The sequence below is a fragment of the Nyctibius grandis genome, chromosome 9 (genome assembly GCF_013368605.1).
Source record: "Nyctibius grandis isolate bNycGra1 chromosome 9, bNycGra1.pri, whole genome shotgun sequence".
Lineage (NCBI taxonomy): Eukaryota > Metazoa > Chordata > Aves > Nyctibiiformes > Nyctibiidae > Nyctibius > Nyctibius grandis.
This window is the reverse complement of record NC_090666.1, coordinates 20215083-20232416: the sequence shown is the minus strand read 5'-3', so window position 1 is coordinate 20232416 and position 17334 is coordinate 20215083. Positions and strand designations below refer to the sequence as shown.

General features: G+C 42.1%; 1 protein-coding gene across 5 annotated transcripts in view; it reads right to left on the bottom strand.

The window, feature by feature from the left end:
- The window catches only part of RBMS1 (RNA binding motif single stranded interacting protein 1), a 148141-nt gene that overhangs the window by 77903 nt on the left and 52904 nt on the right, over nt 1–17334 (bottom strand). Inside the window, exons 1-2 of one of the 5 annotated variants that reach the window (XM_068407504.1) lie at nt 16476–16803; nt 599–692 (exon numbers count right to left, since the gene is read on the bottom strand). The exons of 2 other annotated variants lie outside the window; for them this stretch is intronic. In XM_068407504.1, the coding sequence (XP_068263605.1) occupies nt 599–601 (3 nt within the window). In that variant the 5' untranslated portion in view covers nt 602–692; nt 16476–16803. Of the gene's footprint in view, nt 1–598; nt 693–15848; nt 16186–16475; nt 16804–17334 lie in introns of those variants that run through there. 2 more of the 5 variants (XM_068407503.1, XM_068407505.1) reach the window with 2 other exon arrangements.

The following is a 17334-nucleotide window of genomic DNA, read 5'->3' as shown; positions in this document are numbered from 1 at the left end:
TACTCTGCGATATGATAAAATGCAGCAGATGCAATTCATTATAATCAACAAATTGGAAGAGGACATACACAACATTGCTGGTAAAGTATTAAAGCAAATCTTAGGTATAACTTGGAAAGAACATACCTAATTCAAGAAACACTAACAGTGCAGATTAAATACAACTTCAGAATTTCATACCCCACTGCCTTCTATACACAGCAATCATGTAAAAGGGAAGCGTAAGATACCTTTACAATCATTTCAGCCCAGGTTGAAGTGACTATTAACTAAATTTCAGCAGAAATGGCACTAAGTTTGTGCTAAATTTGTCACGGTATTTTGATATTCAAGGATTCCACTGTTGAGAACACGTTGCTGCAAGTGGCGTATGTATATATGCCACTACATACATATATATACATATATACACACATATGGTCTGACACTGAACTTGCAATTCTTTATGGCAGGGTGACTGCACCGCCATAAATGTGATTTCCCCCATGGTAAAAACACCAAAATGAAGAGAAGCAGCCACATACTATTAAATTAGCAGTGTAGCCATTTTTTGAACAAGAGCGAGATCAGTAGCAACTTTTTAAATCATCAGACTCACCATGTAAGGAATTGGCAGTTTTCTACACTTGCACACTTCGGCCTAGTTCCACTCTCACCCCGTGGTTCTGCATTCATTTACACAAGCTGAAAACCTGTCCAAGAGTTTTACACATTTCACCATTGTATAAAACTGACAGATGAGAAGACACGAGTGTATAATGTGGGCAAAACTTTTCAACATCGGGCTTTTCTATAGAGTACCAGGGAGCAAACTCTGCTTGGTTTGCATGCTACAACACGTATACCAATTTTCTTTGGATTTTAACGAGACCATGTGTAGCACGTATAAGACTGCAAGTGAAATTCCCAAAGTCTTCTAAATGACTCTCAAGACACTACATGGCTTTCTAAAATAAAACATAGAAGTTCAAATCTCATTAGAAAAGAACTGAAGCTGAACTTCACTGCTTTTAAAACATTTGCCTCTTGCATCATTTCCCATTTGGGAGGGGAGTGTCGCAAACCCCACGTAAACCTGGGTGCAGGCGCCTGGCTTCACTGCCTGCAGCATGGGTATGACATGGCCGTAGTACTTACCAAAGATTTTCATTAATGCAAGTATATCAGTGCAGTAACATGCATGCTAACAAGTCTAGGATGGACAACTCCAGCAAAAGTGATTTAAAGCAAAGAAAGAGCTGCGTGCAGGAAGATCTGATGTTAGTGTCAAGAACTGTTTCTAAATTTTTGGGGCCAGTGGATACCAGTCACCTTTCGACATTTCTCAGAGATGATCCTCCAATGTTACACAGCCATACTAAAGCCCATCACATTCAACCTTTTTGGCCAAACGTCCACTACGGCATATTCAGCATAAGTGGCATAAAAGGTCCATTTTGTACAGATGTATGACATAATATACAGTCACACACAGGATACCCTCTGCTGTTCAAGAAAAAAGGAGTAGTCTGTCGTACCCAGAACAATTTGCACAACTTTCTCCTATGTAGCACAGGGAGATTTACCCGTGCACAGGCACCACAGAACAAATTACAATCAGTTTAGCATGACAAAAGCAGTTATGTTTAACTCCCGGGAAAGACAGGAACAAGAACAACTCATCCAGCCAATGAGCAGTTCAGACAGATACCAAACAACACTTATCCTGTGGCTGCTATTACTACAGAAAATGCTGCTAAGACGGTACAGACAACTTAAGATGGCCTCAGCTGATCAGGAAACATTAGCAGCAGAAAATGTAGCTTGACGAGCAACAAGAAACTATGAATGTTTCTCTGATTTGTTATCACCATCCTGCCCCTTTGCCCTTAAAAAGGTGCATGTGTGAGTATACACATAAAGCAGTTATATCTACATTCTTTTAGATTTGTGTATCCCATCTACTCGAATCTTGAATTAAACTACAGGTTGTTTGAACACTGAGGACTAAGACAGTATGATGCACTTTCTACTTTTTCCTTCCACAAGCTTTTATGACCTGCTTTCTTGAAACTACGTGCTATGAAGAGTACAAGGAAAATGTTGACATTTGGACAATTTTCTCCTGGAAAACAACCAGAAAGTCATAATTTTTGTCTCTAGACAATCTCCAAATTCCTAACCTGCAACTGTAGCTTGGTTTAGCTTCCTAGAAGTTAGAGGGAAGCATTTTCTTCTCACATTTCCAGTCAGTACACCTTTTGCATCTCACAGTAATAAGCGATTATGCCCTCCAACACTTTTTTCTCTCTCCAGCTAGACAATTTTTATGCACAAGAGTAGAAAAAGAACATTTACTTTGTTTCTTCAAGGATAGTTTCAGATGTTACCGTAATACACATATCACTTGTTTCATTACCGGCATACTTAATGGAGAGATCACTTTTCCAGCACTGTTTGAGGAAACACAGACTAGGATACTCCAGAACACAATGCTTAGTATAATACAAATACTATTTAATCCCATTGAACTTGGATCAAGCAGGGCTTGTTAGCATTTGCTCGGCATCAGTCTCAACAGATCCAGGCTGTTTCTAGCAAAACTGTTCTGTTGTTGTTTGATGAAAGCCAGTTCAGGCAGCATGTCTACCTCTGTGGCCCAGAGAAGTTGACTTCAGCAGTCTGTTTAAAGCACAAAGCTGCTGAGCACCGATTTAAGACGATCTGTGGGTGAAGTCTTTTGAATTTTAAGCCATAACAAACAGGAGTGTGACACATTTAATTTAAAAATAGTAGTTAGGGAACCTAACCAGAGAAGTATTAGTAAATTAGTATTAGATTAGTAAATCTAATCCTCTTTATGCAAAGTTATTAAAAATGTAAATATTTTCCTAAATGCAAGTGATCAAGGGTGCACAGATGAGAAGGAGTCCTTTCATACATTAAGGCAATTCACCACAACACTGTAAACACAACAAATCTGGGGACCTGATGAAAGACGGCAAGGAGTTTGCTAAAATCAGCATAGCAAAATCCAGCACAAGTCTGCTTTTATAAACAGTAGTTTGCTTCTCTTTATAAATAAGGAAACCAATATTCCTTCAGTAGCATGAAATTTTCAACGTAGTAAAGGTAGGCAAGGTTAAAACTGCAGATTCATCCATAAAAACTACGGCAAGACTTCCTAGGGTAGGTAACTTCTGGCGGAGCTCCCCAGTAGATATCTAGTTGCATGTGAGGGATGATTTGTCTGTACTGACCTTTGATGGTCTGAACGTGGCATCAGGTCAACTAAGAACAGCACAGAAAGCTGAAATCTTTCAAATGTTATTGATGGGTGTTTTAACATGGAAAGTCAACTCCTGATAAAGTTGTGAAGTAGAAACGGCACTTTCTGACAGATCTAGGATGTGCAGATAAGGAAAAGGAAAAGGGCGGTATAAGGAAGTCAAAAAGCTTTAACACTGGTGGTTAGATCTGCTGGTCTGATAAGCTGGCTTTGGTGCAGAGCCAAATAAAGAACAAAGATGACTTTGCTGGCCCCGTTGGCAGCTCAGCTTTCGAGCTCGGTTTGGCTGAGAAGACCAAAGTGTGATGGAGACAATTGCTGGCCCTGTGCATCTCAGCTGGATCAGCTCTGCAACTGGGATTGCCCCAGAGCCACAAGTGTGAGAGAAGGCAGAAGCTACAGGAACAGGAAAGAGGGAGAGATGTGACTGATGGCAGGCTAAGGATGACTGCAGACCCACAAACCGAGATGGCAGTTCAAGGAATAGCTTGAGCTGGCACTAATGCCAAAAGCAGCAGCCTTGCCCCCACGGCTGTTCTTTCCCCCTCTTGGTGTCTCCCCGCTGATAACAAAGAAAACAACAATAACAACAACAACACCACCACCACCACACAAAAAAAGAAGGAAGAAAAAGGAAGTTCAGACTGCTTCTTTTACCATGCTGCTGACTCATGAAAGCGGTAATAAAACAACATTAGGCTGTCAAACAATCAGGAATTAAACCAACTTTGGTTTTACATACACAAACTAAGACAACTGCAGTGAATACATGTGGTACCTGTGTCTGTAACTAAGCCTTAAAAGTAAGGCAACAAGCAGCATGCACAAACCTGTCTGCTAAATCTTTGGTGAAATCCTGTGCACATACCACATGCAGCAATGCTGCTCTGGCCTTAGGGTCAGATTTTCCTTATAACATTATCTGAAACAAACCCCAGTCAGTCTTTTCTCATTCTTTAAAGGATGATGTTTTCGTAGATGCTTATCACTTATTAGATCCAATACTTTCTGACTGCTGAAAACATCGTATTTTCTCTTTACAAATGACAATCTTTTCCAACATCCTTGTGCACGCATTTCAAAAAAAAAAAAGTGTGCAGTTATGTCTATTTTATCATTTCCTGTTCTTCCTGAAATCTGGAATTTATATTTGAATAATGCAAACAGGAGAGCTATTCTAACTCACTTCCACAGTACTTACTAATTTCCCTTCCATTTTGCCTTCTAATTTGAAACTTCACTCCTGGTTTGAACCAAGAGATAAACTTTTTTTTTTTTGTAAACTACAGTTTTAACTCATGCAGCTAGTTTTTAACTCTAAGAGATTTTTAATTCTGAGAGAAAAGTGGTTTTAAGTAGTTAAGAATATCACTCAGATGCCTGAAACTCAAGAAACACGATATGACTTATTCTAAAATTAAAATGTTGGTGACTTCACAGTGCATGATAATTAATGATTCCTTTTACATCCAGAAACTTAGTTCTTAAGTTAATTTACAAATGTTTAGCAACAGCATGCTGAGCAAATGCAGGATGCTGTTCCTTGGTACATCTTAAAAGTTGAAGGAAGCAACACTCCAAATAGCTGCCGGGGTGAATGTCTGACTGCATAATGCATCATTTTCATAGACACTACAGATCATTGTTAATTCTGAAATTAAAAAATACAAGAATTAGGTAACACCTAAGAAAGCTTCCAGATGTACTGCTCATACAACACGTTAAATATATGGAGGAATTCAACTGCCAAGATGAAATGGTCCTGGCAGCATAGATAACAGAATCATAGAATGGTTTGGGTTGGAAGGGACCTTAAAGATCATCTAGTTTCAACGCCCCTGCCATGGGCAGGGACACCTTTCCTCTAGACCAGGTTGCTCAAAGCCTCATCCGGCCTGGCCTTAAACACTGCCAAGGAGGGGGCATCCACAACTTCTCTGGGCAACCTGTGCCAGTGTCTCACTATCCTCACAGTAAAGAATTTCTTCCTAATATCTAACCTAAATCTACCTTCTTTCAGTTTAAAACTGTTACCCCTCGTCCTATCGCTACATGCCCTTGTAAAAAGTCCCTCTCCAGCTTTCCTGTAGGCCCCATTCAGGTACAGGAAGGCTGCTATAAGGTCTCCCCGGAGCCTTCTCTTCTCCAGGCTGAACAGCCCCAACTCTCTCAGCCTGTCTTCATAGGAGAGGTGCTCCAGCCTTCTGATCATCTTCATAGCCCTCCTCTGGACTCGTTCCAACAGCACCATGTCCTTCTAATAGTCTCACGCAGACACATAAATGGTTATAGCTAAAATCGCAGAAGCAATACAAGCAGTGCTTACAGCAGCCACCAGCGCGGCCAGAAGCCCGTGCAGTCAGCAGGGCACGCACGAGCCCCGCTGGCACATACAACTGCAGCACCTGTGCGAGACAGCCTCTGGCTCTGGCAGGGGAAGGGACATTTCACTTGAACCATGTCTGGTGCTATGTACGACTACAGATGATGAACACCCTGACAAACACGAGTCAGGAATAAACCAGTTCATTTGGGCACAGAGCCCAACTCATCCACAGCTTTATTAGTCATGTTCTTGTCCTTGGTACAAGAATTCAGCTGAGGAATCATACCCTTGAACACATCAGAAAGTTACAGATAAAGGAAAATACTTTTGATAAGTACACTTGGAATTGATAATTAACTTTAAAACACCGCAGTGAAAGGGAATCTGCGCAGCTAACATTTTAAGATAAATTAATCACTTGCCTCTACTTACTGCACAACTACGGTCCCGAGCAACTGCTTTCAGGTTTGTCCTACATTGTGGGCAATTTCAAGGAATTATATTTTTAATAAGAACATTCAGCTCCACTTTTCCTAGCAGCAATCCCTACCTTTGCAGTTTATCAATCTGTGCAACTGTTGGATGTTTAACACTAATGATTCTTGTAAACCATCACTAGTTTGCTAGAAAAGTTACAGTAAATTGAAGTTGAAAGACCGTGCATTGCATTTCCTAAAAGAAGAAACCAAATATTTGAATTTATGCAATTTAATTGGATTTCAAAACCAAAATGGGACAACAGAATATAGGAATAAGGACTTCCCAGCGGAGGAAAAAAACAAACAAACAAACAAAAAAAACCCAACAAGAACTTAATTTAGTAGGAAAGATAAGGCCACAAAACCACTAAAGCTATCTAGATAAAAATTCTGCAAGATCCAGGCCACAGAACTTCATGGAGTTATTCCTGTTTTGGGTAATATTTTAATGGTTGAACTCTGCTTTTCTGCACACTAAACTTCTGCTTAGAAATAAAGACAGCTATTGCTAAAAGAAAAACAACATCTACTCCTTCCTAAAACTAGAGTTCTAGGTAGTTTTACCAGCCCAGTTTCTTGCCAAAATGAACTCTGCCATTGTTATTAATGTGGAAATATCAATAATGGTATTCACGTAAACATTCCCATAGACTGTAAAGAAACTACTCACACAGGAAATGACAGGCAGAATTTGAATATGAAGTTTTATTCTGAATAATCCGCTCTATCCTGAGCTTTAGAGAACAGACTTAAACATATACATCTATATAGGTATGCGTGCGTATGTGTGCCTATATATAAGATATTTAGTCCTAATTGCTCTAATATCTGACCCACTTCCAGATATTAGTACACTTCTGTACAAAATCTATGGGAGGTAGGAAACTACTATTAACAAATACCTTACCTAAACAATTTACCTAAGTTTAGCCAAAATATCATTGACAGGACAATTTGAACTTCATGTCACCATCTTAATCCCTGTACTGTCCTTGAATAAACTCTATAGGTGTGGCTGACCTGGAACGTTTATTACCACCCAAGACAATGACTCAACACAGAACTTATTTCAGGGGCAGAAGAAGGTGGAGATGGAAACCAGCTCTGAGGATTCAGTAATTTTGAAAGAGGTTTGCCGGAGAAGCATCACACCAAAAAAAGGTCTTTTGATAAAAGGATAAAACAGACAGATAGGCTAGATCTTTCATTCCATCATCTTATATATTGGAATACAAAACCATACATTAATAATACTAAAACAACAATAAAGTTGCAAGTGAAACATTAAAACAGAAAGCACAAAACAGTCTTGAGCTTCAGAGCGGGGAATTCCCAACAACTCATCAGAATACATGAAGAACGGTTACATGAAAAGCCGAAGTGCCTTTTCTAATGACTAAGCCAGTCTTCAGCCCCTAGTGACTTCCCCAAGAGCACGACACTCCACACCTGACAGATCTAAGAACAGTATGTTTGTTGGCAATCTGACAAAGTCTGGTTCAAAAGTTAACCTGATTTTGTCACTATAGCAATTAAAATATCAACATAATACTGAAACAATGAATGACTTCCTTAACCATTTCCATCTTGCATTAACCTCCATAGGATCGTGCAATATTGTAACTGAGAACAGAGGTAGCTTCTAGGGCACTTCAGACAACCTAAAAACCACTGCATTCTTCTGTTGGTGCCATGGCATGCCCCAAATTTCACTAGTGCCTTTAACCAACTGAAATTCTACGTAGTAAATCACATCTTGGTATTCTTCACTGTAAAAATGACTCAAGCTTTCAAACATGCACTATAGCTCCTCAGTACTGTAGGATACTGCTGGTTTTCTGCTTTCAAAATTTGTCCCTAGTTCTGGAATATTTACATGTATATGTGCGCATTGGAAGTGTTCTTGCTCTAAGACAATAAAGGAACAGTTATCATCTGTCTTTTTGTTTAAGCTAAACACTGCAGAAATGCTTTTTTTAAAAATCCAGTTTTGGTAAGCGTTTCTCCTAAATAGTATCCAGAGCTACATCTCCCGGAATGCTGAAAAGCCAAAACTTGTCCCTGTTTCAAAGGTTAGTAGCTAAGCAGTTGTATTTAATACTCAACTCAAAAGTTTTTCCCAAATTATGCAGAAGTATTTTTAAATAAGCACAAGTGCTACAGTAATGAGGATCATGTAAGCCAAGTAGATTGGATGGAATAATATTAAAGCAATCTAAATACCATTTGACTCTGCTGAATGTCAGTCTAATACCAACCCTAGGAAACACCAACTATTCATCTCAGGTTTCTTGTTGAGGAAATTCAAAAGTCTCCTGGTTCTATGTCTCAATAAGCACTTATTCATGTCAGCAGTCTCACCACAGGCAGTGGCACCACTGGGTATGTAAATATGCACTGGCATAAGCAAGAGTCTTAAAATTCAGACCCACATTTTTAGAACTCTTCTTGAACTCATCTGGAAGACAGACCACTAAACACTTCAAAGGATCTCGTTCTGCTGGCGGTTGCTTTCATACCGGACAGAAATCTGTGGAATTGTGTGCCCGGCTCTGCCTAAGCCCAGGTTTATCTGCTGCGGGTGCTGCCTTCCCAGGCTCGCAGGAGGCACGTTACTGGCCACGCGATGCATTCCCAGATGCCTGGCACACCCGCTCTGTCCCTCCTCTCCAACAGCACAGCCGCAGTGGGACAAGTTAACACAAATTTGTACTGTGTGTTACTTGTACATTACATACGTTAAAGACTTTCACGTCATAATAGGTTATTTAAAACCTCAGCTAAGCGAATAGCTAAGCTAAGCCATAACAACAAGCTCATACATGCAGCAATACAAATGGTTCAAAATGGGTCACTGTGGCCATCCTCAAAGATGGGCACACAGGCTACATAGCTGCCAGTCATCTGCAGCAGGAATAACAGGGTCTCCCCCACTCCAATATTAGCCCGGAGAAGAGTCTCTGTTACACGGCTGTTTAAAGCATTATTAGCAAATTATACATATAGGTAGAAGAGAAAGAAAAACACTACAAGGCTTGAAATTCATCCATCATAGCATGAAATCTCCTTTGCAACACACCAACCATCTCTTTAGTGCTTAGCTGAAGAGCACTCCAATGCCTGGGCAGGCAGCATTGCACCTGGTGATGCCCAAGAGACATTACTACTTCCAAAGCAGGAAAAAAAAACTATGGTCTGGTAAAAGAAGGCTGAGTGAGAGAGGCATCACTGACTTAGAAAATAAAAAGAAACCTCTACCCCTTATCCCAAACGGGTTAAGTATAAAAGGAAATACGGAGCCTTAAATCAGTCACTTCTCTGAACACAACCTGAGGCAACAGGGTTGCACAATAACCAGCCACAGGGCTGCATACAAGGTAAAGGAAACTTTTAGGTCCTGTACCACTATTTTGGGTTTTTTTTCCCATTCCTCAGTTTTAAGAATTTTATATTTTTGTTTGTGGATTTGTAAACAAGGATCTGCATTTGATTTTACCCTCACCTGCCTGGTGTTTTGAGTGATTTCAGATGGTTGCAGTAGCACCAGCACAACTTGATAATGTTCCTATGGGTCAGACAAACCCTAAAACAGGATTCTGAATCACCTCACAGGAGTCAAGCATCTATGAACATTGCTTCAGATTGTCAAAGATAACTGGATACTCCTCCACTAAGCTACAGCAGCCTTCCTGGGAGCTGGTAACACCTCAGGCATAAAAGAAGAAGTGGCCTGCAGTGACTAACAAGCCTGAGAAAAGCTCCCTGTAACACTCACCCAAACCCACATCTGAATTCTGGATTTCACTCCCCAAGCACACTAAAAATGGAAGTGCCACACACGTACCTCCGATATCCTAAAGGACTGAATTCTAACACTGTTATGCTGTAGTACCCAGATGACAGAATATATGAGCTGTAGTTAACCTAAGGAGTCATGTTTCCACTTTCTTAAAGCAAAGCACCACATGGTAGAGGAGGTTCAGATATAAAGGAACAGAAAACAATAGAAGGTAAGGAAAGAAATAAATCCCCTTCTCGTCTAAGTGGAGAAAAAACACTTAGAATAAGGTGTGAAAGTGCCATTGCCAATAAGAGACACTGTCAAGAAACAGAATCAATAAGGAAACACAAGTTATGTCTATTTAGTTGCTGTAAAGAAACATTTCTTTTCACAAACAGGTAAACGTCAGGCTAGACTAAGTTTGATGCTCACCTTGCCCTGCTGTTTCTGCTGTTCTTCAACCAAGGAACATGAAGCCCAAATGAGGCTCCCCAGAACAATGTGTTATTTGTTTCCACTGCAACCTCACAAAGTTCTACAGTTCTACCAACCGAATAAGTAAAATCAAAACACCCGCTCTATTTGACACATCATTTTTCTAAAGCAGAATACTTTAAACAAATAAGACACACACCAGTGACTTCCTAAACTACTATGGTTAAGAGAACAACACTGCTTTTATGAGGACACATGAACAAAAAGGTATTATTATGTATTATACTATTATATATTTGTACACATCTGTAATTATCAGCTTGTGTTTTGCCACAGACCACAGAGCTGATATATCCTCATACTACATCATAAACTCAGAAAAAGACATTTTTGAAGTGTTGTAACTATATTTCTGTTTCAAAGAGCTTATAACACTTCAAAACATTTGCTAGTTATTTTTAAGCCCATGCATCTTAGTGCACAGGTTAGGCCTTAAAATTGGTATAAAGTTTTATTGTTAAAAATCAATTTACATGAAATGTAATAAATGTTACTAAATTTAAACTGCTATAAATAAACTAGCTTAAACTGACATGAACCTAGTCCATCTTGAATCTGTTTAAAGCAATCCCTCACCAGCATTCAATTACTTCAACTGCAGTTTAAAACTACTTTGCGTGCCAATACACAGCTGCAGCTACACTGCTTTAACTGCAGTCACTTGAGGAAAACAGAGCTAAACCTGTGCTAATCACAGTAATCAGCCCCTACAGCACATGATTTTTTTTTTTGTTGCGTCTATGTTTTCCTAAGTTGCTGGGTTAGGAGCCTTGTGCTTATCTAACCCATGGTTCCCCCCCATGTTTCTCCTCTGTAACTCATCCCTTCCCTTTCCTGTTGCACCAGGAAGCTGCAAATACTGTGGCTTCTGCAGGGCTGTTATAATTACCACAGTACACTGCAATTCTGAAACGTATGCAAAATAACTAACAATTACTTCAACAAGGTTTCTGAGAGCATTTAAATGTGGTTCTGTTGGCTTTCTAGAAAACTTCTGACCAACACGCTTCATTCAAGATCAAAACACCTTCATGAACCTCTTCATTAGGGCTACAGCTTCATAAGCCTTCCCAGTGTCCCCTAAGTAAGCTGTTTTAAAAATAATCTGAAGTAGAAACAGAAAAACATTCATAAGAAGCCAGAAACAGAGCCATGAGGGAAAGACAGTAAAAAAAGTTCCTGTTCTCCACTGACTTCTTTTGTTATACACCACCTCATGCAACAAGCAAAGGTCAATTTTAATGAAGATTTTAGAGATTAGAAAAAAAAATTCAGACCGAAACAGCTATCATGTCAAACGACCGTTATTGTTATTTACTTGGTTGCAGCACTGTGTGGATGTTTTAGGAGCCATCTCAAGCTCTCAGGGAAGGATTTTCCCCTCCCTTCCTTCCTTCCTTCCCCTCTCCTCCCTGCCAGTAATCCTAGTTTAAAGGATCTAACCCTTCTGAAATGTGTTAACCCAAGCAAATTTTTTTAACAGTTGAAAGTTTCAGGAGAAAAAAATGAACCCAAAACAAAACAGCAGATGTTCAAGACACAGACTTCTATTTTCCTTTCCATGTGAAGCTTAATGGCAAAAATACATACTTTAAAAAATAACACTTCCAAAGAGATAAAAATATATTATTCACCCTGTTAGAAATACTAAACAAAAACTTCAAATTGCTAAATGCAGATAAGACAATCATATCGCTTTTCATAATCTATAACATCACGCCTGACAAGATAAGGTGCTTCCTTTTATTTCTTTCATTCACTATTGTGTTACAAGTATAGAAACCCACTGACTGAGCAGTTTTGCTCCCTTGAGAATAAAGCAGAACTTCACAAACAATCTTATAGACACACTTAAAAATTTAAAATAGCTGATACTCTAAGTGCTGAGTCTTGTTAAACCCAGGTAGACCCTTTAACATAGTATTACAATGTAAAGGGAAATAGACTAGAAAAAAGCCGATGCTACAAAATGACATAATTCTTACCATTCTGAAAGAAAGAAACAAAAATAAACTAATCCCATTTATTTAGATAACCAAAGATACCTGTTCATTCTTAGGCTCCTCAGCCTCCCCCCACAGCACCATCCGTACACACAAGTGGTGTAATGTCACATCAGGCTGATCACAGACTGCTCTGCAGAGCTGTGTGTTCTGAGTTATGACGATGCCCAGGTCTTGCAAGTTTAATGAGGTTCCTTCTCACACACATACAGACACCACACACAGTGCCAATTGGGAAATAATAAAGTGTAGCTCACAGGTGTAGCTTCTTGATACATTAAACCTACAGACAGAGTGAAAAACTAATCTACATTTTTAGCCTAAGATTGGTAAAAGCTTTCTTCATTTAACCATCATTAGAAACCCACCTTACTCTTCAACTTTTAACAAAACAAAACCCAACCTGCGACACAGCACTTGATGTTAACTGAGCTGCATGAAAGGATTAATCAAAAGCTTTGTATGTCTCTCCTTACACAGGCCAAACACCAAATCAATGTTAAATTCCTCACGTGCAGCTACGCCCAGTTAATCTGCTCGAAAGCAGCAAACTATGTAAATCTCCTTATGCTAGCGAGATAAACATTACACTCATCAAAACGTACCAAGAACCACTGTTACTGGGCAAAGCTGTTAAAAGGCACAGACACGGTGGGCTTCCTGAGCACCCAGGCTGTGGGAGGTGGGACCTGCACTCGCCTCCATCCCAGGCCTCCAGAGCTGCTCCCAGCTTCCTCTTCGAGGAACCTGAGAGCAGAGAAACCTCCCTGCACAAAGCAATTTAAAATCCCTAATCAAATAGCTGCACTAGCTCTGTAGATTCAAGGAGCAGATGGCAGGAGAAAGCCTAATTTTCCATTTACGATCATTTTACAGAGTGTAGAAATATTTACTTCGGAGGAGTGCCTCCCAATTTACATGAGAATAGCAAAAGTGGGAGGAGGGACAGAGAATCATCACATTCTCAGCAGACACAAACCAAGAGCTAAGAAAGCCTGTATTAAGCAGGATATCATTTTGTTTCCTTTGCACTACGGATGCACACATGTGCATTCTTCGCATAGCTCGAGTAACCTTGTTAGTAAAAATATTAGCTTACGCCTACCTTTTTCAGATAGAATGCATGGCCATGAGCATTGTGATAGCTTATTACTGCAGATACAGTATGGCTTTCATTCTTTAACTAGACCTGGATCTACATTTCAAGCCAATTCTCAGATGAGCTGTCACTCATTTAAGCAACATTTAACTTTTAAGCCTGGTAGAAGTATTTTTAATATGCCTGTCTGCCCATAACACAGGAAATCCTTTTGAAAATACAACTTCAGAGGCCATGTTTTAGTATTCTTACAAGTACTCTAAAAGAGAGAAAAAGATTAGGCACCACCCAATCAAATCTGACCTGAAACTGAGGATGTCGACTGGCTTCTACATGCCTGAGTTACACACTGAAATAGATACACCAGATAACAAGCAAAATACTATAAGCACAGATTTGTGTATAAAACAAAACATAGTTCTTTGGGAAAACAAAAAGAGAGTATGGGTAAAGCTCTGGACCTCCTGCAGCTAACTGGTATTTGTCAATGTTCTAAATGAAGGCAACATTTCACATTACATTACAGTGCATTAAAAACAAATCAAGGGAGTATTGCCTTGCCTTTTACCAATAAATCACTCATCTTTTCACCTGAATCTGTTATAGGCTGTTAAAAACAAAACAGGAGAATACTAAAACTGAAGTGCTCTTATACTATTCTGATATCATATAAGTTACAACGCAAATAGAGACACACCAGCTACTCAAAAGACTTCAGCTTCATTTTTAAGTTAAATTTTTCTCAGCTTCATATACTACGTGCTGTTAGCATAGGAAATCCAGTTTCTCCTTTTAGAGACAATGGTAGACTACTTTTCCTACACTAACAGTACCTAGTGTCTCAGACTAAAGCACAATTATAATTCAATTGTCTGAATATGGGTTACACAGCGCATGTGCAGACACTTAATCGGGACTATTCTTAATTATCAAGAGTTGAAAAATTAGGCTCATAACACTCTTCAGTACTGTTTGACATCAGCTCACCCCAGCAGGTGAAGTCTGAGTGAAAGGGAGATCAGAAAGTCAATCTTTAAACGACCTTAGTCTACATGAATGAAGTTAACAGGAGTTTTCCATGGACTTAAAGGGAGAAAGGCACAGGCCTCAGCTCCTTATGTAGGAAGTGTTTGAGCAGAGAATGGCTACACAGTAACAAAAGAAACCTTTGGTACCCAGGGTCTTAAGCCCACATAATACCCCTGCATTCATTTCTTTCTCTGCCTATTGGGAAAAAAAAGGTCTGTTTGTTTTTCTGATTCAGTCGGCCCTTTTAGCTCTTTGAATCTAAGGAGTGCACTGTGAAAAGAAGAGCATCTTATCAGCCTGCTCCAGAGCAGCAGGCAAACTCGTATCCGCACACAAGGCACAGCCCTGCCAGGCACAGCCCTGCCAGCCGCAGGCCTGGCCCGCGCTGCCCTCCGCTTCTGCCCAGCGCCCGACAAACACAGCACACCCCAAGGGGCCTTCATTAATTAATGGTCCTTTCAGGTGGAGTAAGAAAGTAGTATCTAATAAATTGGCTTCATTTACAAAGTATGCAGGAGCACCAGCCAAGATCATCAGCGTGGGCGTATCCAGGGCATTTATTAAAAACAAACCAAAACCAGCACACACAATAAGCATGTTTTATTATGTATGGACTTGAACGCTTCGAGTACAAGATACAAAGATAACTCCACGCACTGTTCGGCAGCATCTGCAGAGTGCTGCTGAGATAACACACCAGCGATTCTTATCGGAAAGATATTTCTATAAAATAAGGGAAGAGGAGAAAGGAAACAGCAATTTTTGTTTAAACTTCAAGAAAAGATGAGTCTAACTTTCACTGTCGCACAGGTTAGCCACACAGATCACACGCTGTCCCAACAACGCACCGTTCAAAATTTCGAAGCCCATTTCCCCATTATTTCTATGAAACCCTTCACTGTGCGCGGCGGGGAGATCTGATCTGCTATTGCTGCCCTTAACGTGTTCTAACCCCGAGCAAAATAGGACAACTCCCTCCGTATTGCTAACTGAACCCGTCAAATCACTTGTTTCAGCTGCTATGAGCAGCAGACACGGAAGGATTTTTCCTCACCTGGAAAGCGAGCTGCCATAGTATTTTTGGCATGCTTTGTCAAGCCGGGAGCTTGTCAGTGACCTCTACTCCATTTACCCTCTGGCACAAAAACAGCAAACTTCCTGATGAACTTAAAAAGTAGTATTTTTTTTAAAAAAAAGAGTCAATGAAAAATAACACACTTTGCAGTAAATAATGTAACACTAATGCCAAGAGTTTTGGGGAGAAAAAAGTAAAAAGCACAGCCGAAGAGACAACGGCCCGGTAAGGTTGTAACCCAACTATTTCAACTATTTTATTTTCAGCAACTAAACAAAGAAAGAAAGAAATACCTCTTTCAGTCCAGCTCCATAGATGCGAGTGCTCCGAGCTTATCAGAGCGATCTGTCTGCCCATAAAATGTCACAGGACTTCCCTTGTGCTCTTCAAGGGGGGGAGAACCGGCAAGCCCGGAGCACGGCGGAGGACTTTGGGGGGGTTGTTTGAAGAAAGAACGCGCCGCGATCCTTTCGCTCATTTCAAGCCGAGGGAAAAACATCCAGCCCGAAGTTTCCCTTTGCGACCCGCGTTACAACAACCGGCTCGTTTTTAACCCGTTGCCGAGCTCAGCAGGGCCGGCAGCCGCCCGGCCCTCGGCGGCCGCACGCCCCGCACCGCCCGGCCCGGCCGTTAAGGTCACCCGGCGGAGGCGGCCCGGGCACCCGGCAAGGTCACGGCACAGCTTTTAAGAGGGAAGGGCGGGGGGGGGGGCGGGGGGGGTGTGAAAGAAGAAAAGAAGAAAAAAAGAAAGAAAAAGAAAGAGTTTCTTTTTGTAAATCCCAGCTCTCGAGGAGCTACCAGGCTGCAAGCTGCAACTCACGCAAGTCACCACCCCTCTCCCCACTCCTCCCTCAGCCCCTCGGGGGGAGTGGGGGGGAAAGTGGGGGTGCGGGAGCCACAAAACCACCCCCCGCTCTTACCTGCTTCCGATACGGGGTCCGGCTGCTGCCCGCCGTGCTGCTGTTGCTGCTGGGGAAGATCATCGCCCCGCCTGATCCCCGGCTCCCCCTCGGGATGGGGAGCAACTTTGGCGGCCGCCGGGCTGTGGCGCGGCGGGGCTGCAGGGCGCTCCCCGCCTCCGTGCCTTCCCCTCCGGCTGCGCGGTTCTTCGCTCCCGTTCCCCCGCGCCCCAACCCCGGTCCCCCGCTCCGCGCCGACCCTACCCCGCCGCGGCCGCCCAGCCTGCCATCAACGGGCTCTCATTGACCGCCGCCGGCTTCCCCAGCCCGGCCCAACCGATCCCACCTCCCGCCAGCCTCAACCACCGCCCAGAAAGAGGGAGGGAGGAAGCGCCCAGCCACAGCGGGGAAGCGCGGAGCGGGCAGGGCGCCCGCGCTCCGCCCCCGTGCTGCGCGGGGAGGCGCGGAGAGGGGCGGCGGGCGTCCCCGCGGCGCGTAATGGTTGCGCCTAAACGAGGGGGCGACGGGCCCGCGGCGGAATGCGCGGCACGCGGGGCCAGGCGTAACTTGCGCCTGGCCCCGCGTGCCGCGCATTCCGCCGCGGGGTGCGCCCGGCTCGGTCCCGACCCCCGAGGTGGTTCGGGACACCTCGCGATTCCCCGGCTTAAGCAGGGAGAGCCGACTTCTGTACAGTAAATATTGTAGGTTTTAACTCTCAAGTTTTTCTTGATTAGAGTTGGGGAGAGGGGGAGGAATGTGTGGTCAAAGCCCTCATTAATGCCTCAAGGAGGTCTTTGGGAAGCAGGGGGAAATTCTGATTTCCTTCACAAAATTTGGGCCTAGGATACATGACAGTGTGTAGGCAACAAGACTGGGACAC